The 24,024-nt window shown below is 25.8% G+C and overlaps 3 protein-coding genes across 6 annotated transcripts in view; 1 reads left to right on the top strand and 2 right to left on the bottom strand.

The window, feature by feature from the left end:
• LOC129611228 (G protein alpha o subunit) overlaps nt 1-9,826 on the bottom strand; it is an 88,253-nt gene extending 78,427 nt beyond the window's left edge. The window contains exons 1-2 of one of the 3 annotated variants that reach the window (XM_055524243.1): nt 9,689-9,826; nt 8,387-8,531 (exon numbers count right to left, since the gene is read on the bottom strand). In XM_055524243.1, the coding sequence (XP_055380218.1) occupies nt 8,387-8,504 (118 nt within the window). In that variant the 5' untranslated portion in view covers nt 8,505-8,531; nt 9,689-9,826. Of the gene's footprint in view, nt 1-475; nt 1,602-2,938; nt 3,102-8,386; nt 8,532-9,688 lie in introns of those variants that run through there. The other 2 variants (XM_055524244.1, XM_055524245.1) reach the window with 2 other exon arrangements.
• A 1,234-nt stretch (nt 9,827-11,060) lies between these two features.
• LOC129611055 (cyclin-dependent kinase 5 homolog) lies at nt 11,061-12,413 on the bottom strand. Its single transcript, XM_055523979.1, has 3 exons — nt 12,126-12,413; nt 11,547-12,062; nt 11,061-11,476 (listed from the first exon to the last, which is right to left on the bottom strand). The coding sequence occupies exons 1-3, from the start codon at nt 12,328-12,330 to the stop codon at nt 11,328-11,330; spliced, it is 870 nt and encodes a 289-aa protein (XP_055379954.1). The 5' UTR covers nt 12,331-12,413; the 3' UTR covers nt 11,061-11,327.
• Nucleotides 12,414-12,893: 480 nt separating this feature from the next.
• LOC129610955 (dnaJ homolog subfamily C member 13) lies at nt 12,894-23,171 on the top strand. 2 transcript variants are annotated; one of them, XM_055523800.1, is made up of 32 exons: nt 12,894-13,479; nt 13,608-13,748; nt 13,807-13,951; nt 14,033-14,234; nt 14,304-14,436; nt 14,487-14,605; nt 14,663-14,915; nt 14,979-15,157; nt 15,245-15,452; nt 15,537-15,685; nt 15,747-16,008; nt 16,089-16,232; nt 16,290-16,481; nt 16,533-16,652; nt 16,735-16,823; nt 16,880-17,048; nt 17,110-17,385; nt 17,441-17,932; nt 17,994-18,223; nt 18,291-18,615; nt 18,670-18,805; nt 18,864-19,240; nt 19,301-20,067; nt 20,144-20,657; nt 20,740-20,950; nt 21,015-21,127; nt 21,216-21,385; nt 21,449-21,656; nt 21,716-21,883; nt 22,004-22,126; nt 22,206-22,464; nt 22,528-23,171. In XM_055523800.1, the coding sequence occupies exons 1-32, from the start codon at nt 13,288-13,290 to the stop codon at nt 22,647-22,649; spliced, it is 7,188 nt and encodes a 2,395-aa protein (XP_055379775.1). In that variant the 5' UTR covers nt 12,894-13,287; the 3' UTR covers nt 22,650-23,171. The 2 variants fall into 2 exon arrangements, with proteins under 2 accessions (XP_055379775.1, XP_055379776.1); XM_055523801.1 differs by having other exon boundaries at nt 14,036-14,234.
• The last annotated feature ends 853 nt before the right edge of the window (nt 23,172-24,024 follow it).

The following is a 24,024-nucleotide window of genomic DNA, read 5'->3' on the forward strand; positions in this document are numbered from 1 at the left end:
TTTCCTCTCATATAGAATATAGATGTTATTTAGTTAATTAAGAACGTATTAACATCTACATACATGCGCAAGCAGATGTTTAGTATGTTCCTAATTTGTTAAGACTTTCTTTTCTAAATACTAAGATACTTGAAGGGGCTGATTTTTATATAAAAAGGAATAGATAATTAACATGAATAAAAGTTTATTATAAAAATATCAATTGAATTTTTAAATGTACGAAATAAATTATTAAATAATTTAGAATTATTTTATAAATATAATGTGATATAAAAAGAGAAGCTTAAAATCTTGTACTTTTCACCTAATTTCATTTAATTATGATCAATACAATCTAATTTCAATTGAATATTTTAAAACATTATTTTGTTGCGTGATTGTTGCAATTTTTGTTTATATACAATATTTATTTATATTGTATGTACATAATATATACATATATATGAATAGAATATCCCAATTCTATAATTCTTACCAAGTAATAATAATTTGATATCCTTAGCTGCTTGAATGCCATCCTCTTTTAAATTCCTTTCAATTAAACGACTACGAGCGGCTGCGGCCCTTTCCTCAGCAGACTGTGCGCAGCCCATTGTGCGTATTGCTTCTACACAAAACGTTTTGAAGGTCGTTGGAATCGGCCGTGAATGGCCGAATTAATACAATATGAAGAAAAAAATTTATATAAATTGTAAAAAAAAAAAATTGTTTTTTTTTTTTTTATTTTCTCCTTTACTTCAACCTTTTAATATATTTTTTTATTCGTTTTGTGCTCGTTCTTTAATTTACTTTAAATAATTTTTTTCCTTTTAATTTTACTCTTACTTTTTTGGTTTCTTATTGAAATTTCTTATAACCTATAGTATGTTGTGTGCGTGAAAATTTTGCAGATATTTTAAATTTAGAATTTAAACACTTTTAAAATTTTAGAAAATTTTTTTAATTTTTTTTTTTTGCAATAATTTGCAATAACAGTTGGTTTTTTTATTTTTGGTTTTTAAATATAATAAATTAGAAAATAAAAATCAAATTGGAAATCAAATATTTTTCAAAGCCATTTTCTATTTTAATCGGTTATAACAATTTTTCCGCATTAATATTCTTTTTAATCCTTATTTTTCTTCGATTCTTTTTGTTATTTTTTTAAATTATATATTTAGTTAGTTGATTCCTTTTTCCTCTTTTGTTTGCTTTACTTTATATGTATATATTTTTTTTTCACTTTAAATGAAGAAAATTTCCGCCACTATTTTAGTGTAATGTGGTCATGTCATACACGCAATTTATTTATTTTATTTTATTCTTTTTTTTTACATTTACGTGTATGTATTATTTTTATTACACATTAACATATATATATGTGTATACATACAATTTCATTTAAAAAATTATTGAAAAGTATGAATCACCCGTTTTTTTTTTTATTAAAACTTTCTTTTCAACTTTTTTAAGGAACTCAAGATTTTTGATCCCTTTTTCTTTATTTTTTTTTTTATTGCCTATAAGTATGCTTTATAGATGCGTATTTGTGTATATACATGTATAATTTTTTTGTATTTTTTTTTTTATTATTTATTTCTTTTGATCCTTATTGCTATATCCTATTTCGGTATGGAAAAAATAAAAATTGCACTACTACTCTTGTAAAATATTTATGATTGTTTTTTTTTTCTTCGTATAATTAAAATAATTATTTTTTTGTATGGAATTTGCAGGAAAATACAGAGTAAGAAAAAATTAAGAACAAAAACTACGTCAGATCAATATTTCTGCCATAGATTTTTTTTATCGCGAATATATATTTAGAGGTATACCTACTTGTATAATAAAAATTAAATAGACAAATGAACGAAAATATATTAGAGAAAAATTAGAATTTGTATGTATGTAGGTATGCGTATATATATATATATATATATATATTATATATATATTGTGTGTATGTAATGTGCTTATAGTATATTTTTCCTTTTATAATAAAATAGGAGTTGTGATATTTTTTTTCCTTTACTTTTACTTTTTTTTCTTCTATTAAATAGCAAATATATTTGTGCACATCTACAAGTAGCTATTCATCTATATGTACATATGTACGAATATATTATAATATTAAAATATATATGTTAAGCACATTTTATTAATACGAGTATTAAGAGAGAAAAATTTTTTAATTAAGTTTTCTTTTTTTTTTAATTTGCACTTAATTAAAATTTAATTTATGTTTTAATATTTTTGTTTTTTCAAGAAGAACTCCCAAAATTTTTTCCCCTTTTTTTGGCTTAAGAAGTTATACAAAAACTATACGTTTAGAGTATAAGACCATCAGAAACCACACATAAACAATTTTACTTCACACACGTATATGTACATATATATAAGATATTAGAGAAAATTTTATTTTTTCTTTTCTTCTCTTTTAAATATTAAATGTGTTCCCGCTTTTCAAGTTTTAAGAACCGCCATTTAATTATGAAGTTCTCAAAAATGAAATGAAAACATAATTTTTTAAAATTTTGTAAAAATTAATAAAACTATTTCGAAAAAAAATACCAATTACGAGTATAAGAATTTCCTTTAAAAACTTCAAAATTAAATTCCACAGTTTTTTTTTTTAATATGGCAAAAAAAAACAAAAAAAAAAATAAAAAAATCTGTATAGCTTTTTCTTGCCACTTCTTTTTTTCCTTTGATATTGTGAGCTGGAAAAGCCAGTAAAAGCACGAATAAAAAAAGGAAATTTTCGGTTTTTTTGTTTCCTTTTCTCTTTTGTTCTTTATATTTTTTTTTTCTTATTATTGAAAAAAAAATTTTTTTCCGAATAAATTTAAATTAACTTTTTTTTTTTGCGTTTGTTAAATTATTGATTAAAAATTAAAAATTAAATTAAAAATATTTTAGAAAATAAAAAAAATTTTTGGTTTTTTTTTTCTTTTATTACAAATACACGTTTCAAACCGAAAATTAGATGAGAAATAATTTTTATCTTTTTTTATATTTCTCTTTTTTTTGGAATTTTTTTTTTTTTAAATTTCAACCGATATTTTATACTTTTACTTGCACGAACTTATGTTCAATTGAATAATAAAAATTATTATTGAGAAAATATATGTGGAGCCGCCCCAAAGAACAAGGAAAACAGAAAAAAAAATTATAAACATAAAAATTAATAGAAAGAAAATCCAAGGAGAAAAAAAAGCTTTACGCATTATACGAGTACAAATGTAGTATAGCAAAGAGAAAAAAAAAACGTATAACTATATGCACCCCAATTAATTTTTAAAATTTCTGTTATACACTCTAATGGAAATCTGAATACATATACAAATTTTTTTTATTAATATTTTTTTACGGCTCTATATCTGTGAGAATTCTGCAAATATTACAACAATATATAAGAAAGAAAAATTACATGTTTGTCAAAAAGTGGCAACGATTTCAATTGCGGTGAGAGAATACTGATTAAAGTATAAATCAAACTGTAATACGAATGAAAACAGGGAGAATTTATAACAAAATTTATCTGTCGTTACGTTCACATTCACAAATACATATTTTAATAAATATTTTAGTAAATTAGTTTGTTATATTCAATGGCAGTACAGAAAATTTTATATTTAACGGGAATACTCGTAATTTTATTTTTTTTTTTTTTTGTTTTTTTTTTTTGAAGGAGTCATGCTTTTGATGCGCACTCAGAAACTTTTAAAGAAAATAAACTCGAAAAAAATTTAGTCTTTGGGAATATTAATTCAGTAAACTATTCAAATGTCAAATTTCTTTAGATGTATGTACATATGTAGGTACATAGTAAAAATAATTATTACAAAAAAAAGGAGTAAAAGAGTGTATAACTACAAAAGAGTTATGTATGACAATATAGATTCTGATTATAAACTTTATTATAATATGAATATATTTTGGTATTTATGACTGTTGTTATAATAATATAATTATAATAATAATTGATCACTTAACAAACATAGCAGTTGTCAATAAAAATTTTGAAGGGGAGACATGTAATTTACAGATTCCTTAGGTTGTTAGTTGTTATTAATTTTATTTTACTATTAGATAGCTAGATGTATTAATCAAGGACATATATTAGAAAAACTGATATAATTAATAAATCGAATGGCCCAATTCCCGGAAATTGATAAAATACAATTTAAAAGTGTTTAAAGATTATAAGAGGAAAAATAAATCGTATTTATCCCAAGACCGTAAAAATATATAAATAAAAATAAATCGATACAAGAACGTAAAAAATATATTTTAAAATCAGCTCATTAGGTATATACATAAATACATAATATGCAATATATAGTAAACTAGATGAGAAGGTTTTTGCAACTAGTTGCAATTATCTAAATACAATATGCATTTATTTGTACCTACAAAGACTATGACATCAATTACAAATATAGTAACATTTTAAAAATACATGTTCCTCGTAATGTTAAATTCATTCTTAAATACTTATCTCTTTATTTTCATAAAATACTGTTCTATAGTATTAGAAATTACAACTATTGCAGAATTATTGTAATAAAATACAAAGAAAATAAAAAAAAATGTCAACATAATTGAAAATAATTTAATTCCATTATACCGTGTATAATAAATTTGAAATAGAAAAAACAATGAAAAAAAAAAATTCTTTCCTCTCTAAAAATAAGCCTAAGTTTCCAGCTGACACATATTTTTTTTTCTTTTTACTTAACTGGATTATTAGTTTTTCTTCCATCATTGTGTTAGTGAAATTACTTTGGATTTGTATGAAATTTGATTGTAGAAGAGAATTTTACAGAGTTTTTTATTTTATTTTATATTTTAATTTTTAGATGGATACTCGCTGTACATGCGTGATATTGAAATAGTGTACATGCGCTTAAAATATTTTTCTTTTTTCTTTTTTGATACCTCACATTGAAATTCTCTCGCCGAAATCATCATAGTGTAAAGTATACGAAAACTTTCATATTCCAGTTTCATTTCTTACTTTGCTTTTGCTTTTTTCTTTTGTTTCTGCTCATATTACAATATTATAATTATTATTTAAATAATTTGCCAATATTGCCAGATGCATTGAAACGGTATTTCAATTTAAAATTTTTAATACTTAGATTTTGGAATATACTCATTTTTGTAAATTCATATGCATACGTATATAAAGAATAATTATTTCTATGAATATATAAGTATGTGGATAGGCACTTGCTATGAGTAAATTCAGAAAGAGGCAAAAATTTTTCAAATAAAGTTAAGAAATAAGGTATCGTTACATCTTTTATTTACATGTAACGTATAGCTCCAATAGCTTAAGAATGGATATTCGTAAAAAACATAACTGTAATCATTTTTGTTTTTGTTATCAATACAAATAATGGAATATGAATTAAAATTCCTATTATTTGCATTATAAATAGTACTTTATATTTGAATTTTTATTTGGACAAATAGAATTGCCACAATATTTCAACAATAAATATTAAAATGGTAATTAAAACCCTTCAAAATTAAGCTCATTTAATGAGGAAGAAAAACAAAGACGTTATGTAGCAAGGAGTATTTGATTCTTTTGATAAATGATTTGCTTAACAATAGTGAGGCGAAATTTATTCAATATTTTTTGTCTTTATAGTTACTTTTGACAACTTATTCCAACAAATCCGTTTTACGTGGGTCTGATCTTAAAATATTAAATATATGTTTTTTTAATATTAAGTTAACAAAGGATATGTACTGTTAAAATTCATTTCTCATACACAACAACAGCAATAAAACCAAAATAAATTAAGTAAAATAGGAAAAAGAAAAACATGTACGAAGATATGATAAATATTTTAATAAATATATAAATAAATAACATGTACATAAACATATGTTATTAAAAGTACATGTAAAAAAAATTACCACAAAAATCAAAAGAAAAAGGTAAAAACAAAAAATATACACAAGAAGAAAATAAGGGACAACATGAAAAATAAAAAATCCTGATTGATCCCTATGGACTTTTCTTTTATTCTATTTTAATAAACAACAGTTTTATGTAATACAGAAAGAGAGAAAAAAAACTTACGAACAGCTAACAGCCTATTAAATGTGGAAAATGAAAAAGTTATTATTTTTTTTATTTTTTCTAATATTTTGTGCGTTTTCTTTTATTAAGACTTAAGATGAGAAGATGATAATAATCATACGCTTATAAGAAATATCATATAAAAAAAATATAACAATAAATTGTATATGAATTGTATGAATATCACATTTTTTTTGAATGTATGTATACTCGTATGTATATATATGTAATACTGTATTTTTGGCGAAATTGAATTTTTTTTTTCTTTTGTGTATTTCATGAATGTGTGTATTAAAATATGAATTAAGTTTTTCCAGTTTTCCACTTTTGAACATGCGCTTTTTCAATTAAACATTAAGAAGTGCCTATTCATAATTACAATAAATATATGTAAGTATAATATGTGTATATATGTATAACATTATGTACACATCATATACATATATACAGGCAAGCTGATACTCTTTACATACCCGCGCATTCATATATATGTAGGTATGTAATATATGAATTTTATAACCAAAAAAAAAAGCATTTTTGTTTTAGTTGTTTTTGTGAGCAAATAAAGAAAATAATTTCAATAACAGAAAAATTTTACGAGCTTTACTCACTTATGGCTTTATTTCTAATCCTTATACCTATACATATTTAAACATGTATATCCATACAAATATAAATGGGTATATGTAAATCATATAGTCACAATTTTCGTTACAAAATATAATATGTACATATAATTATAAATTTATATTTATTTTGTTTGTGTATAAATATTTCATACTTTATGAAATTTATTTATAAAAAATAAGAAGAAAATTTAATTCAAGAGATTTTTTTTTTATATTCTTTGCACATTGTACAATATATATATATATATATATATATATATGTATATGCAAATATACATATGTATACACAAATTTCTGCACTTATATACGAACGTAAATAGTTTATAATTTAAATTCAATTTCATATGAATAACATAATGAACATAAAAATATGTATATGTACACAATTTAAAATATTTATGTATGTCGTACAATTACCCTAAGTATGTTTATAATAATGTTTTGATTTTTTTAAGGGAAATTGCAAGAAAAACACAACATAAAATATTTGTTTAGCCACTTGTAACGTCACAGTAATAGTTTCAGAAGGATACGGTAGATACGTTAATATATATATATGTACGTATGCATTAAAAGGAATTCAATTTTCCAATTTAAACAATTGATGTTAAAAAAATTTTTTTCACATTTATGAAAAATTCTTTTATAAAAAGATAAAAATACAATTAAAAGAGAAAAAGAAATATTATTTAGGTTTACAGTAAAATACGGCTACAAGGGTTAAGGAAAAAAACTTTTTAGTTTTCCTTAATTAAACGTAGTCGAGTAAAAACCCAAAATATTTTTAAATATGCTTTTTGAAAGGATGTCGCTATAAATATTACGAGATTTAACTCCTCTAGGTCAAAATATAGAAAATTAGCTACTCTATACTACAGAACACAGAAAGTTAATAACATGCTTATCACAACTACCCTCAAAACACGTGATTTTTCAACTTAATATAAAACTTCATACTTAAAAACAAATAAACCACATCCCATTTTAAAAAAAAAATATTGGGGCGTTCCAGTTAAGTTGATAATAAATTGCATCTAAATATTTCTTTAAAAAACAATATATTTTAATATTTGAAGATACCCATTAAATTTCTGATTTATTTTCATTGAATTTCGAATTTGCATTTAGAGTAATCTACGGCATTTTAAGAACTGTTAGATTGACTTTCATTTTCATCAACCTTTAATCATTTCATCGTGATCTATTTGAGCATAAATTCTATCAACAAAGCTAAAAAGAATGCATAAATTATAATTATATGACAAACTAGTTAATAGTTTTAATCAAATCGGCTTATTCCAATATAATATATGTACGAAAAATTCTGCAATATGAAGTACAGAAAAACTAGAAAAAAAGCTGGAAATATACATACGTAGGTATCTTTTCTAACTTTTTCTATCTACTTCAATTAGCTTGCATCAAAAAAAGTTTGCTAATAGCTGCATCCCGGGGGAAAAACAACTCAAAATACAATTAAAACAAACCAGCCTTTTAAGTTGGAAATTTCTAAAATAAATTTAATTTTTTTAATTTTATATTTTTGGTAAATTTCAGCCTTTAAATTCCATCTACCTACCTTTAAAATTCAAAACAAAATATTTTAAGTCTTGGCTTTTAATTAATTTCACGTTTTAAATTAAATGAAATTATAATGAAATCTTAACCTAATGCTTACCTAGAAGTAAAAGTTTAATGTCTTTAGCTGCTTGTATACCATCCTCTTTCAGATTCTTTTCAATTAACTTTGATCTGGCTATAGCAGCTCTTTCTTCAGCTGATGTTGTACATCCCATTTTTGGCAAAGAAATCTATAAGTAATCCTATAATAAAAAAAATTATTAATCAACTGAAAGAAATATGTGTCTATCAATTATATATGCTTTATCTATCTATAGTAATAAAAAGAAATTTATAATTATTATAGTAAATTATTTCATTTATTCAATGTTCTTTTTTCGTTTTCTGTGTTTATTCGAAATAGCCTTTTGTAAACGAATTAAAAAAACCGACTTGTAGATTCTATTATCAACGAATGTTTTATTTGCTTAAATTAACGATTATTCAATACATTAGTCATTTTAGTGATAAAATTTCTTCTACTACGATCATTCAGGTTGAAAGTTTTTATAGTTTACCAATTTTTATTTGAATAGCTACCTATAGAAATATAGTAGATAGGCAGCTATGTACACATGCCGTTGTGCAGAAACATTAAAGTATATTATAATACTTATATATGTACATACGTATTTGAGAGCATATTTCATATTTTTTATTTTATTCAATTAAATTTATTTTAAAAAAAAAAAAACAAATTTTTTTATCTTTATTGAAAAGGATATCTGGCAAGATACCTACATATTTGATGATAGAAGTATGTACATATATAATGTATATCGATATAAGAAATGTATACCACTATGAAATTTGTGTGAAATGAATGTGGAATATAAAACTTCATCCAAATTTTTTTGAATTTATTTCCTCTTACATTTTGTAGCCAAATCAACATTCATTTTTCTGTTTTTGTTACTATATTATGATTGACTCATATTTACCAAAATTGACTAAATATATTTCAATACACTTTTCGCATAATAATATTATATGTGTAGATATAAATTAATCTGAAATTTTGCAAATTACTTTAAATATGTATGTTTAGATTCAATAGAAAAAAAACCTTTTTAAAATGCATGTACATACATATGAATATGACTGTTATCAAGGCGTGACGTTTGCTAAACCGATATTTGCCTATAATTTTGGCTTTTGTTTAAACAAGTATTTTAATTATTGAAATCATTTTTATTTTGCGTTTATAAAAATTATTATAAATTTTTTTCGATATTTGCCTCTAATTTTACACTTTTTAATACACAAAATACTATTTTATTGGAAAATTATTAACAAGGAAAAAGTCCTGTCCACACCTTTATTTTAAAGGATATGTTTTTATAGAATTTGTTTAAATTACCTATGAATTATGAAAAATATAACTAATACTAGGTGTTTTTACACTTCTTTTGATTAAATTAATATTTGTTTTTACAATTTTGACTTATTTTTTTAGTAAAATAAGAAAAATAACTTCTTATTGTGATTGTTGCACTAAACTAATAAGCTTTTTTCCTATGAAACAAGAAATGTCATATTATAAGTCAAACAATTTTCAAAATTTTGCTATTGCCCAAAGATGTCGCATTAGTCGGAAATTTGTTTTCGGTGTGAAAAATTAAAAGTGTTCAGAAAATTGGTTAAATTTGACTATTGCATAAAGTTTAGGAATATTTGAGTTGAGGGTTTAATCGAAATCGAATATGTGCGTATTAGGCCTTCAGTAGAATGCGAATTATGCATTGCATATTATGGTTTCTGCAAAGCTGCAGTTAACTAAGTAAATTTTAATAAGCTTTGTTTCGTGATTGTATTGTTTTTCAACAAAATTTATAGTTTAATTTGTATTCATGTAAACCTATATTTTGACATTGTCAATATATAGGTTTTCGATATTTATTTTACATTTATTTAAAATAAATGTAAAATTAATAACGAAAACATATTGCTTATTGAAATTTAATCGAAATATTTTTTTTTAATTCTTGTGTTGCCAAGAAGCCTAAATATTAATTTTCAATGAATATACACAAAGTACTTTTGTCATTAATTTAAAAACTTATATTTAAGTTTCATTTCTTGGAATGTTCAATTATGAACATTCTAAATAAAATACAAATGTTTTCTTATTAAGTAAAAATAAGTGGGTGCAGATAAAATTGAACATTTTAACCATTTAAACAGACATATTTTTCTAAACTCAACATAATAAAATGTTTCATAAAATATAAATATGTGCTATAGACCACAGATTAATTAAATTAATAGACTGGCAATAGGATCTTTATTTTTTCCCCAACAATGTCCTATCTACCCACTTTAAAATAACATTAACAGAATATATTCGTTAAAAGAATATTTTATAAAATATAAAAATTTAAAAAAAAAAACATATTTATTTACACACAACTAATTATAAAAATACAAAATATTTTTCATAATATACTTACTCCAAGAGATAAGAGAAGTAATAAACTGCTTCTTTACGCAATAATGTTATTATGTAATGTTGGTAAAAGTTGTTATACTAACCCAACCTATTTAATCAAAAATACGATAAGAACCAACATAACATAATTCCAACACAAAGCAGCCGATTTGTAGTTCTTAAATTTCTCAACTTAAGTTAAAGAATGGCTGCATTCTTCCCTTTTAAACCAAATTGCCACTAATCAACAAAATATGTACGCTTTCTGATTTTTAATTTTCTATAAATTTACAATCTACATAAATTGTTTTGAACTTAAATTACAATTTTTAATATCTTTGGAGCTTACAAACAGCATAATATTGCTATGTCTGTGTTTCTTACATAATTTATAAACTTCTTATATTAAATAATTTCATTCTTTAAATTTTTGCCAAATCATGCATTTGCATAAAATTCTGATACAGAAATGTTATCTCTTAATTTTATCTGGACTTAATTTGATTTTTCCAAATATAAACCGCTATTCTTATTTCAACTTTGTAATGAAGACATTTGATAGAAAATCTCTTTAACTTTCTGTAAAATAGGGATGCTGCATTGCCTCCTCCGCGCTTATCCTTTGATTTGGTCGGCAAACTAAAAGTTTTTGTAATAAATCTCTCCCTTTTGAATTCAATCTTGGCACAATTTGGCTCCAAGAACTTATTGGAGGAAAAGCTAAAAGTAAGTAGTACAATATGAGTTGAAAAAATACTGAAAAGTTTACTATAAATTTAATTATATTTACATGGCAGTGATACGTAATCGGATAAATGTGTAACACCAGGCCAGCTTTCTTCAGTTGGTGTACCTAGCACTCTAAATATTCTCATCAATTGATCCAAAACATCGGAACCTGGGAAAAGTGGGCGACCAGCATCAGCAAGCTCCGCAAAAATACATCCGGCGGACCACATGTCAATACTAGTTGTATATAACTTTGCACCAAACAATACATCTGGTGGCCTATACCAAAGTGTCACAACTTCTGCTGAATAACATTTGACTGGTATACCAAAAGCACGAGCCAAACCAAAATCAGCTAACTTAAGTTCTCCGTTTTTATTGATTAATAAATTTTGTGGTTTTAAATCCCGATGTAGCACGTTGTGACTGTGACAAAATGCTAGCCCTCTTAATAATTGATACATAAAACTCTTACAAACATCTAAGTCTATATCTCCATTTAAACTATCAAAGTACTTTTTTAGATCTTGATCACAATGTTCAAATACTAATGTTAATTTTTTATCGGAATGTAAGACTAAAATAAAGATTTTACATGAAAATTATTCAAAAAACAAAACATAAATAAATAAATAAATACCATCATAAAGTCGCACAATATTTTTATGTTTTAATTCTTTAAGAAGGCATATTTCTCGTAGTGCTGAACTGGGTACCCCTTCATCATCTTCATCTAATCTAACCCGTTTAAGAGCTACAATTTCCATTGTATCTCTATTACGGCCTTTAAAAACTGTGCCATAAGTACCTTCACCAATTTTTTCAAGTTTTTCATATTTTTGCATGATGATATTCCTCCTAACGACCTAGCTTTTGCAAAATAAAAAAACTTGTATAGTACAGAAACAGTTGAAATTTTCTTAGTAAATTTATGATACATTAATTTATGACATATTTCTGACATAAGAGCTATTGTTGACTTTTTGTTTGCTGTCAAAACAAGCATAAAAATGTCAATATGGCAGTTCTAAATAACCAAGGTAGAGATAGCGACGATATATTAATGATTTTTATGTCGTCATCGTTTAGTATATTTATCGTTATTTATATTTCTATAACTTCAACACGGTTACAAAATAAATTGTTTTTTAAACTGAACTTATAAATTTATTATCTTTAATCACTAAATTTACTATAAAGTTGTTTTGAACTAACGCAAAAATTATTTTAGAAGTAAAGAATCTTTACTAAAGATATAACAAAACGATCTATTACCAAAGAACGCTTTTATGTATTCTGGAATAGAATGTAAAATAACCAAACAATGTCGATTGTCTTGTCGATTAAATTGACAATTTAAAAAGAATAATGAAAATCAAACTCAGTAATCAGTTTGCTAGTTGTCATCAGGGATTCAAGATCTTTGTAGTGGAAAACGAGAAGTGAATATTTAGAAACACTTAATAATTTTTTGTTGTTTAACATTTGATAGAAAAACTGTTAATGATTATTTTATTATTATTTAAACTTATACAGATGAAAATATAAGCTTAACAAAAAATATTTATTAAACACAACAATAAATACTCCACAATAGTATCGTTTGTTGAGTAAGCAATAATTTAAACTTAAGGTGTTACTCCCCTTTTTATGTAGCATCAAATATAATTGAAATGTTCCTATGAAAATTAAAGGAAGTTGTAATTAAAATGAGATAGTGTTTAACTATAATGATAAATGATTTACATGGTAAAGATTAAATATAAAAAAAAGTGAAAAATAACAAAGTAGAGCGTCGCAAAATGGTTCCGCTTAAAGATAATATAGATTTGGAATGTTTTTTGGTTACTAAACATTCGTGGAAAGGCAAATATAAAAGAATTTTGTCTATAGGATCTACTGGAGTTTCTACGTATAACCCAGAAAAATTTGACTTAACAAATAGGTGGCTGTATTCTGACATTGTAGCTGTTACTCCCAATAAATCATCGAATGTATGTATATTTAAAACAATTTAAATGGAAATTACAATTAGAAAAAGATAAATATACATATTTATATGTCTATATACTTATATATAAGTATGATAATGATGATATTTTTGTTTTTATTTTTTTTAAAGATCCCAAATGAATTCCAGCTAACATTGAAAAAAGATAGAAAACTAGATAATATTAAATTATCATCTGAGTACCGCAATGATATTTTGAGCTCTTTGTTGAGATATTACAAGGAGTTCGCAGAAAAACCTAAAAATATCGCGGTAAGATTTTTTACTAATAATGAATGGCTTTTAAACACCTTTATTATTTAAAATGCAGAGATTTCAGGCTTATAAATACCATTGGTCGGGTATTAGTCTGCCAACAGTGCTTGAAGTTACTCCATGTTCCTTAGATCAACTGGATCCAACAACGAATGAAGTACTAGCTAGTTACATGTATAAAGACATGCAAGGAATCATAGGTAAAAATGTACCCAGATTATAATTTTTTGTATTGTTTTCTTTCTCAAGCGTAACGTTAATTTTTTTATTTTAATATCAAGCAGGTATACAAAATTATGAAGGAGGTATTGTTATGGCCTGCGGCGGATTTAGTCGGCTTCATTTGTTTAAATCCACAAATCATCATGAAATAGTACAGCAAATAACCCAAAGAGCATCACAATTTTTGGCCATAGATTTAAAAATATTAAAATCCCAAATAACTTTAGAACAATTTCAGCAGCAAAGATTCGGAAAATATTGGTATATCCATCTATATGATTAATTTTGCTAACCAGAATGTTTTTAAAATTTTATAATTTTTTAATGTAGTGGGGATGAATTTCAAACATCGATGACGGAATTCACTGTACAGAAAATTACATCACGTCATCCTGAACCAGTAAAACGTATTCTTTGCCTTACTGAAACAACAATTCTTGAAAGAGATCCTCAAACTTATAGCGTATGACAGATTAAGAAAAATTATGATAAAATTAATTTTTTTTTATTTAGGTGTGTACTTTAAGACCGTTAGTTGAAATTTTTGCATTAGTTCGTGACTCAGAAAATATTCAAAAATTTCATATCGAATATAAAAATGGGGTTGTTCGTAAATATAACACAAACGACAGGTTTGAGTTAAATTATCATAATGAGTTTACATATAATATTTTGTAATTTATTTTCAGAGATTCTGTTTTAGCAACAATTCTTGATGCAGTACGTTCAAGTGGTAATCCAGATGTTCATGTTCGTATTAATAGTACCCCTAGAGGCAAGCGTGTCGTTCCTCTTGATTATACGGTTGATGAAGAAACCGAGGCGAATCTCTTAAGACTAGTTATAAATAATTTTCATAATCAATCAAGAAGATCTGAAATTTTAGAGCGTTTTAATGCTAATATTTCTCATAGTGGATTAAAATACAGTGTTACGCAAGATGTGAGAAGCAAAAACTGTATGAGTCTTATATGAAATTTAATTTTTTATTTTTAATTTAAATAGAGTTTATTTGCTGAGAATAAATCGAAACTTATTTTAAGTGCTTTACAATCATTAGCTCAAAAAGAAGTTGACAATCCTACTGCTCAGCTTTCGAATTTTGAACTTGAAGCAACCTTTCATGCTTTAAGTCGTTTACTTGCAACGAAGGTTGGATATGCTGCATTCACATCATTACAAGGGTTTGTACAATATTTTACAACAAAAAATTTAAATATTTTAAATAATTAAAAAATTAAATATTTTAAATAAATAAAATTTTTGTTTAGATTCAGAGAAATAATAGGAACAAAGGTTGTAGCTTCATTGCGCAGAAATGATTTAGCCGTTACATATGCCGCTATTAATATGATCAATTCACTAATGCATTCAATGAATGCAGATCATGATTTGAGACAAGAACAGCTTAACAAATCTTCAATTTTGTCTTCAAAATCATTTTTAGAAACGTTATTGAACATGTGGACAAATCATGTTGTAAGATTTTATTCGATACTTTTAATATTTTAATCGCTATTTTTATTTTGAAAATGATATTAAACATTAAAATTATTATTTTAGAGTCATGGAAGTGGCGCTTTAGTACTTTCGGCAATGTTAGATTTTCTCACTTTCGCTTTATGTGTTCCTTACAGTGAAACAACTGATGGCAAGCAATTTGATATTCTTTTAGAAATGGTTGCAGATCGTGGACGATATTTATATAAACTGTAAAATTTGACTAAAGAATTTCAAAAATGTTTTTATTTGTATTAAAAATCAAATACTTAGGTTTCAACATCCATCACTTGCAATTGTGAAAGGCGCAGGGCTGGTTTTGAGAGCAATTATTGAAGAAGGCGAAATTTCAATAGCAAAACAAATGCAATCTTTAGCTTTAGATGAAGCTGCTTTATGTAGACATCTTATAACTGCATTATATACACCATCCAATGACCCTACATTGGCTACCCATCGTCAATTATCACGGCACTTAGTTAGTTTATGGATTACTGACAATGAAGAAGCAATGGAATTATTAAAACGAATTTTTGTATGTAGAATTTTTTTTACACAAGATTTAATTCATTTAATAAAAAATATTTTAAAATATTACTTTTTTTTGCATCGCAGCCTGCTGGTCTGTTAATGTTCCTTGAAAGTGAAGAAACAGTGTCAGAAGTTGAGGAAGATAAATTGAATTTTCGTGATAATTTGAAATTTGCTATTCAACATTCCAACAAAACTAAGCGAACTGCAATCGTGAAACATTTAGAAGTATTTTTGCTGAGTGTGTTCTAATTAATATTAATAACTTTATTAAAATTATTTTAGGTTTTAAAACATTGGGGCATGAGCTTGTTAGATCAGCAAGACAATGTTAATCAATCTATTAAAAATCGGCCAGTGGTATTAAGAAACAGAAGACAAAAAAAGAAAACGACTGATTCTATTGTAAATTTACCATACTTCTTTTATAATTTTTCTAAGGATCATAATCTACCAAATTTAATTTGGAACCATAAGGTAGATAAATTATTTTGATTGAATCAATAAACAGTTTCGCATATATTTTAGACTAGAGAGGAATTGCGTATGTGTTTGGAAAATGAATTAAGGCAGTTCATATCTGATCGTGATTTGGCCGGGAATATGGTCGTAGCGTGGAATTTTCATGAGTTTGAAGTTCAATACCAAGTATATTTTTGTTTTCAAATCTTTATCATTTCTGATTTTTAGAAAATATTTTTAATAATGTTTATTTTAATGGTTTTTTTAGTGCTTGGCCGATGAAATTAAAATTGGTGATTATTATATAAGGTTAATTCTAGAAAAAGACGATTGGCCACAAAATTTAGTGAAAGATCCGTAAGCGCCCAAATTGAAAAAAAAAACTTAATTAAGATTAATTACTTTCTTTGTAGAATTGAGTTATTTAACGCTTTATACAGACGAGTGTTATGTAGAAATCGTATGAATGACGACCAAATGACAGTAACTTCCTTACAAGCTTTAGCGAAAGTTTATAAGAGATATCATGAAGAAATAGGGAAATTTAGTGATATGACCTATATTCTGCAGTTACTTGATAGAGTAAATTTAAAAAATGTTCAATCGTTTTAATTAGTAAACATAAATATTTTTCTATTTGTAGAGTTTAATACCGTCATTAAGAGATGCCCTTATAGGGTTAGTGAAGTGTCTTGTTCTTGAAAAATCAAATTGTAGACCAATTGTTGATAATGTACAAAGTTTAGTGGATTTGGTTACTTTGGCCCATTTATATAAAGGGAGAGCCATTCCTAATACTAAAACAAATCTGATTGAAATGGCACCAGGTATGCAGCATTTTGAGGAAAAAGATTGGTATTATAATATCGAAAAGGATGGGGGAAAACCTGAGCGCCAAGGTCCAGTAACTTACTCTGAGGTTTTGAAATAATTTTTTTTCCATATGCTATTTTTTCTTACTGAAACCTTTTCAGTTAAAGGAGCTGTGGACGAAAAATATAATTACAGCAAAAACCAGATGTTGGGCAACAGGTATGGATGGTTGGCGCTCATTACAGCAAATACCACAACTAAAATGGTGCCTGATGGCAAAAGGACAACCTATTTACAATGAATCCGAACTTGCATCTCATATTTTAGATATATTAATCAAATGTACTAGCTTTTTTCCAAGCCGTACGCAAAATGGGACTGCTGTACTTATACCTGGACCTAGATTATCGAGACGATTGTCAGAGTTTATTTGTTTACCACACATTGTGCAGGTATGCTTAACACATGATCCCGGTCTTTTAGAACGTGTTGCTACACTTTTATGTCAAATAATGGAAGATAATCCTGAAATGCCAAAAGTTTATTTGACTGGTGTCTTTTACTTTATGTTGATGTATACAGGTAGTAACATATTACCTATTGCAAAATTTTTAAAAATGACACACATGAAACAAGGTTTTCGAAGTGAGGAGGTACTTATAAACAAAAAATAACAATTTTGAGTTTTGGCTTATTTATTTATACACATTTCAGAGTTCTCAGTCTGGGATTATGCACAGAAGTATATTAGGACATTTATTACCCGAAGCAATGGTATGCTTTTTAGAAAATTACACCGCAGATAAATTTGCAGAAATTTTTTTGGGTGAATTTGATACACCTGAAGTAATTTGGAGCTCTGAAATGCGCCGTTTGCTTATAGAAAAAATATCAGCTCATATCGCTGATTTTACCCCAAGGCTGAAAGGTCATACTATGGCAAGGTTTGTATTAATAAAATAACAATTGAAGTGTATGGAACGTATTGAATTATTCGTAACCCGTATTTAGGTACCCGTACTTGGCGATTCCGGTTATCAGTTATCCACAATTGGAAAACGAATTGTTTTGTCATATTTATTATTTAAGACATTTATGTGATACTCAAAAATTCCCAAATTGGCCGATATCTGATCCTGTTCAATTATTAAAGCACACTCTTGATGCTTGGCGCAAGGAGGTTGAAAAGAAACCTCCTCAAATGACTGTGCAACAGGCATACGAGGATTTAGGAATTGATTTAACTAAAATTCCTAAACCTGACGAATCAATTGTTCGTAAAAGTTATTATCGCTTGGCCCAAATGTACCATCCAGATAAAAATCCAAAAGGAAGGGTAAGCAAAATACATTTATATGAAGAAGAAAATTTCATTAAAATTTTTATTTAGGAAATGTTTGAAAAAGTAAGTCAAGCTTACGAGTTTCTTTGTTCGCGTTCAAGCTGGAGTAGCGGAGGTCCTAACCCATCAAATATTGTTTTAATTTTAAGAACTCAAAGTATACTTTTTGAACGATATCCAGATGGTATGTTGGTTTACGATTACCATATCAAAAAATTAATAATAATTAAATTTTTTGGCAGTTTTACATCCATATAAATATGCTGGATATCCGCAGCTTATTAAAACGATTCGTTTAGAAACAAAAGATGATCAATTATTTTCGAAGAAGGTGCCATTGTTAACTGCAGCTTCTGAGTTATGTTATCATACTGTTCATTGTTCTGCTTTAAATGCTGAAGAGCTACGTCGCGAAGAAGGATTAGAAGCTTTATTAGAAGCCTACACTCGATGCGTTTCAATAATTGGAGCTGATTCCAAACCAGATTCAGTGCATTATCAAGTTATAACAAACATTACAAAATGCTTTGAAGTAGCTTGTAATTTTGAGAATTGTAAACAAAAAATAATTAGCTTGCCACAATTGATCTCAGATGTGTGTCGAGTCGTGTATTTCAAGGTAAATAGAAATATCATATTCGTATAAAATTATAATGAAACAATTCAATGTTTTATGTAGCATATAATCTCAGTTAGCTTAGTGACTAACTTAGGGGCAAATAATTACGATTTACAGTGTAATTTGGTTAAGAATGGTGTATTATGGTCTTTGCTATTGTTTTGTTTCGAATTTGATTATACTTTAGACGAGAGTGGTGTACAAGCTGATGAAAAATCAAATAATCAGAAGCTAGCTAATAATTTAGCAAAAATGTCAATATTAGCTTGCGTTGCTCTGTGTGGATACACTTTAGAGAAAAAAGTGAATGAAAATATTGAAAGTGAAAAGTTAAATGAAGTTAAAAGCACGAAACAATCTCCGCCTGCTTCTTCGCCAACAACATCGTATACACAAAATGCTCAAAATTTAATTCAAAATAATGAAAATTCCCCAGTAACACGTCAAAATTCTGTTGATAGAACACAACAGAATTCACCTGAATGTAAAGAAGTTATAGTACCAACGCTACCAGCTGAAAAAGAAAATATAGTAAGTCACCAGAAATATGTGATTTCAGGGGAGCCCAAAAATGTATTGGTAAAGCAGATTATCGACAAATTATTGACCCCAAATATATCAAATAAAATTGCAAGTGAGCCTGAGGGTGAAGTTTTGAAGATTTTAACATCTAATAATAGAAATCCATATATTATATGGGATAATGGTACAAGAGCCCAACTCTTAGATTTTTTGGAATTTCAACGTAATCAAGCTTCAAAAGAAATTTATGATGATATAACTAGCGTTCATAATGCAATTTCGGATTTCGAATTTGATGCTTATAAGTAATTTTCAGTTTATATATAAAACAAATATACATATTTCTAAGTTGAATTATTCATATTTTCTTTTTTGATTTAGAGATGAATTGAAAATCGGTGGAGTTTTTATTCGTATTTACAACGAAATGCCAACATTCCCAATTATAAATCCAAAATCATTTATCCTAGACATTCTAGAATATTTGAAGCAGTCTTATAAATACTTAAATTCAAAACATTTAAAAAATAATACAAATAATTCGAATTCAGCGAATAGGCCCTACGAACAATCCGGTGGTATACTAGTACCAACATTAGCACCGAATCATCCAAACTACAATAATAATACAACAACAAAAAATAAAACAACATTTGATGAAGTTTTGAACGCGTACAATAAATCTAAAATAAGGAAAAAGATCGAACAGGACGCTGAACATGAATATAGAAAATTACAATATGATTTTGTAAATAATGTAAATATCGAAAAACATACAATATTAGTATTGCGTGCTCTAATATCTGTGATAAAATCTAATCCTGGAGTTGAAATGCAGTGTATTGGTTACTTTGATATGATATTTGGTTTTCTTTCTAATAACATATGCGAGGAGGTAAACAATTATTAATAAAATATTTAAAAAATTTTTTTAAAGATCAGCATGTGTAATAGATTAGTTTCCGCTATTTTTCCAGAGTGCTGTAGTTAAAGAATTAGCTTTGGAAATTGTCGCATTAATTTCCAGAAATAAAGATTGTGTTAATGAAATAGCAGCATGTGAGTTGTTGGGAAATTTTTTGGTATCTTTAAAAGATTTCGAATTAAGAGATCAACAGTTAAGAGTTTTGGAAACTCTTTCTGGTTTATTAAATATTCAAGAAATGGTAAAAGAAGCCCAAAATAAAGGTAAAAATATAAGCGTAATATGTATCTCTGAACTAAATGAAATAATTATGTGAACATATTTTAGGCGCTGTTATTTATTTGTTAGATCTATTCTGTAGTTCAAGAAATCCGCAAATGCGAGAACTAAGTGCCGAAATTTTAGCAAAAATGGCGGGTGATAGATTGAGTGGTCCAAAAGTAAGTTGATAAAATGGACATTTTTAAATTTTTGGTCTTTTTGTATATTTTTCCATGTCATACATAAAATATTGATTTTTAAATCTAGGTTCGTATCACCGTTTGTAAATTCTTACCACCTTTATTTATCGATGCAATGATTGAGTATCCTCAAACATCCGTCCAGTTATTCGAATCTATTCATGAACATCCCGAATTAATATGGAATGATAAAATAAGAACCAAAGTATGTGATGCTATTTCAGACATGTGTGAGGGGTAATATCTAAGATTTAAATATTATTATACATAACATTACATTAAGAGCAAATTATTTTTTAGCTTTTATAATACTCAGAAAGTAAATAAAAATATTTTGTGGAAAGATCCTGAAATATTAAAGGAAATCACTACAAACGAGATTGTAATATCTGGGGTTTATATACGCTTATTCGTTGATAATCCAGCATGGACTTTGAGAAAACCAAAACAATTTCTTTCTGAGCTACTTGATTTTGTTGTTGATCAAATAAGTAAAAGCTCTTCAGAGGTGAATAAAAAGCTTTTTTTAAGCATGCAAAATATAAAATATCTTACTAATTTTTATAGAAAAATAGTATTGAATTGTCTACAAAAGCATTAGTGGAATTATTGAGAGCCCAACCTAATTTGACAGATGAAATTCCAGTTTTAGGTCATATTCCCAAACTTTTTAATTTACTGGCAGTTCAACCAAAACATACTCTATCAGTATTACATCAACTTTCAGTCTCAGAAGTAAGTGATTTTTACTTAATCTTTTGTTTGACTTTTAAATAATATAAACTTTAGTAGAGTTTATGTTTAAATTAACACAATTTTTTAAGATTAATCTTTCCTTAATATTTAATATTTTAGTTTTGTGTTGGAGCCATATCTCAAACAGAATGTATATTACCACTTAAAAAATGTATGGAATATCATAAAGAACTAATTGATAAGGCTTGTGAAACTTTAAGTCGTTTATTCAAACATCAACATGTAAAGACTTTTTTTTTGTTCTAATATAATTGTTTTATATTATATATAATCAATAATAATATGATCATTTTTGGTTTAGGATACTCTAATTAGTCAGTCGCTAGAAGTAAAACTGATTCCTTTTTTATTGACGTTATTAGAAACAAGATTAGATTTTGTTGAGAATTCATCAGCCGTTAAAGCGCAAATTGTCTCAGCTTTAAAAGCCATGACATTAAATTTAAGTTATGGTGAGAGGGTTACGCAAATATTAATTAAATATCCAGTATGGAATGAATATAAAGATCAAAGACATGATCTATTCATAACAGACAGTAATGTCCGAGGTTATTTAACAGGTACATATAAATAATAATTTAAATTATTATTATTTTTAACACATTTTTTATTGCTTATTGCAGGTGTTAATCCTACCGCTGGATATCTTACACAAGGTCCCAGCCAAAATGTTGAAGTCTTAACATCACCTCCCCCAATTGATCGAGATGACCCTCTAATGAGACACACAAGTGATTCACAATAATCTTCTATTTTGTTTTATGTGCACGATTTCTATAAAGAATTAATATTCTTTTGTTTACTTGTAACTTTAAAAGAGAAAAAAAAATTTTTGGCATATTGAGCTTAGATAAATCTGTTGAATTTTAGAAAAAATAAATATTAATTTTAAGAAACATTTTTATGTAATTGAATAATGATATATACACCATATGATAGAATAAATAAGAAATAAGAAAATCAACTTATAAAAAAAATTTAGTATCAGTTTGAAATCCAGGTCGTATCATAATGATTAGAGTTGATATAAAATTGTGTAAAATTAAAAAAAAAACAGTATAAGTGTAAAAACAATAAAATTTAAATATCATCTTTTTTTTTGTTTCATTACATTTTTATCAGTTATATTCACATACAAAATATTTTAAAAAAAAGCAATTTTATGTAACAAATTTTGTTAGAAAAAATAAAAAAAAAAATAAAAAAAAAAACAATACCTAAAAATATTGTGTATTGAACGAAATTTAGTGTATTTTGTATAAGAGAAAAAAAAAATAAAATTAATAAGAAATAAGTTGAAAAATGTAGAAAAACAGATGTACCATGTACCACTTATTCAGTAATGATTTTTATATTTCTATGCCAATTAATATAAATTATTTAATAAAATAATTTAAAAGTGTTTTTATTTTAATATATTTTTCAGAAAACTTTTGTATACAAAATATTCTTCGTAGTCAAAATATTTCTGTTTATATCGAATATTTTAACTAAAGATTTTAAATTGAACTTTTAAGCAGTTACAAATTGTATTTAATTTGTAAATAAAGAAAAACTATTTGAATAAACTATGTTATTTTGACTCATTTTAATAAATTTTATGAAATTGTTGTCAGTGAAAGTTGTAACATTATCATTCTATCATTTGATTCATTATCACAATAATCAAATAATTAACAGATTAACTTAATCATTGCAATTTTTTTTATGAAATATTGTACAATTTCTATTTTTTAAAATGTTAATTAAATGGAATTATCAATATCAAAAAGGAAATATCATTTAGTGAAACGGTAGCAATAGTCCTTACTATTTGTAAAAATTGGTAAAAAATGCAAGTTATTTAAAAAGGAACTGCTGAAAACCCTAAATACACTCATATTATAAAAGAAGAAAAAAAAAATATACAAAGATTTATTTTTTTAGAATTTTTGTGAACATATTTCTTTATTATTTCTTCTCAGTTTTATATAATTTTTTTAATGGTATAATTTGTTTTTATTTTTTATTAATACTAAATACTTTCTTTTTAAATTAATAATGGTATATTTGCATTGTATTTATATAGTAAGTTCATTTCATATATGTATGGTATTTATATATGTATTATGATTTATTTC

This window comes from Condylostylus longicornis, unplaced genomic scaffold (assembly GCF_029603195.1).
Source record: "Condylostylus longicornis isolate FDR11 unplaced genomic scaffold, ASM2960319v2 ptg000048l, whole genome shotgun sequence".
NCBI lineage: Eukaryota > Metazoa > Arthropoda > Insecta > Diptera > Dolichopodidae > Condylostylus > Condylostylus longicornis.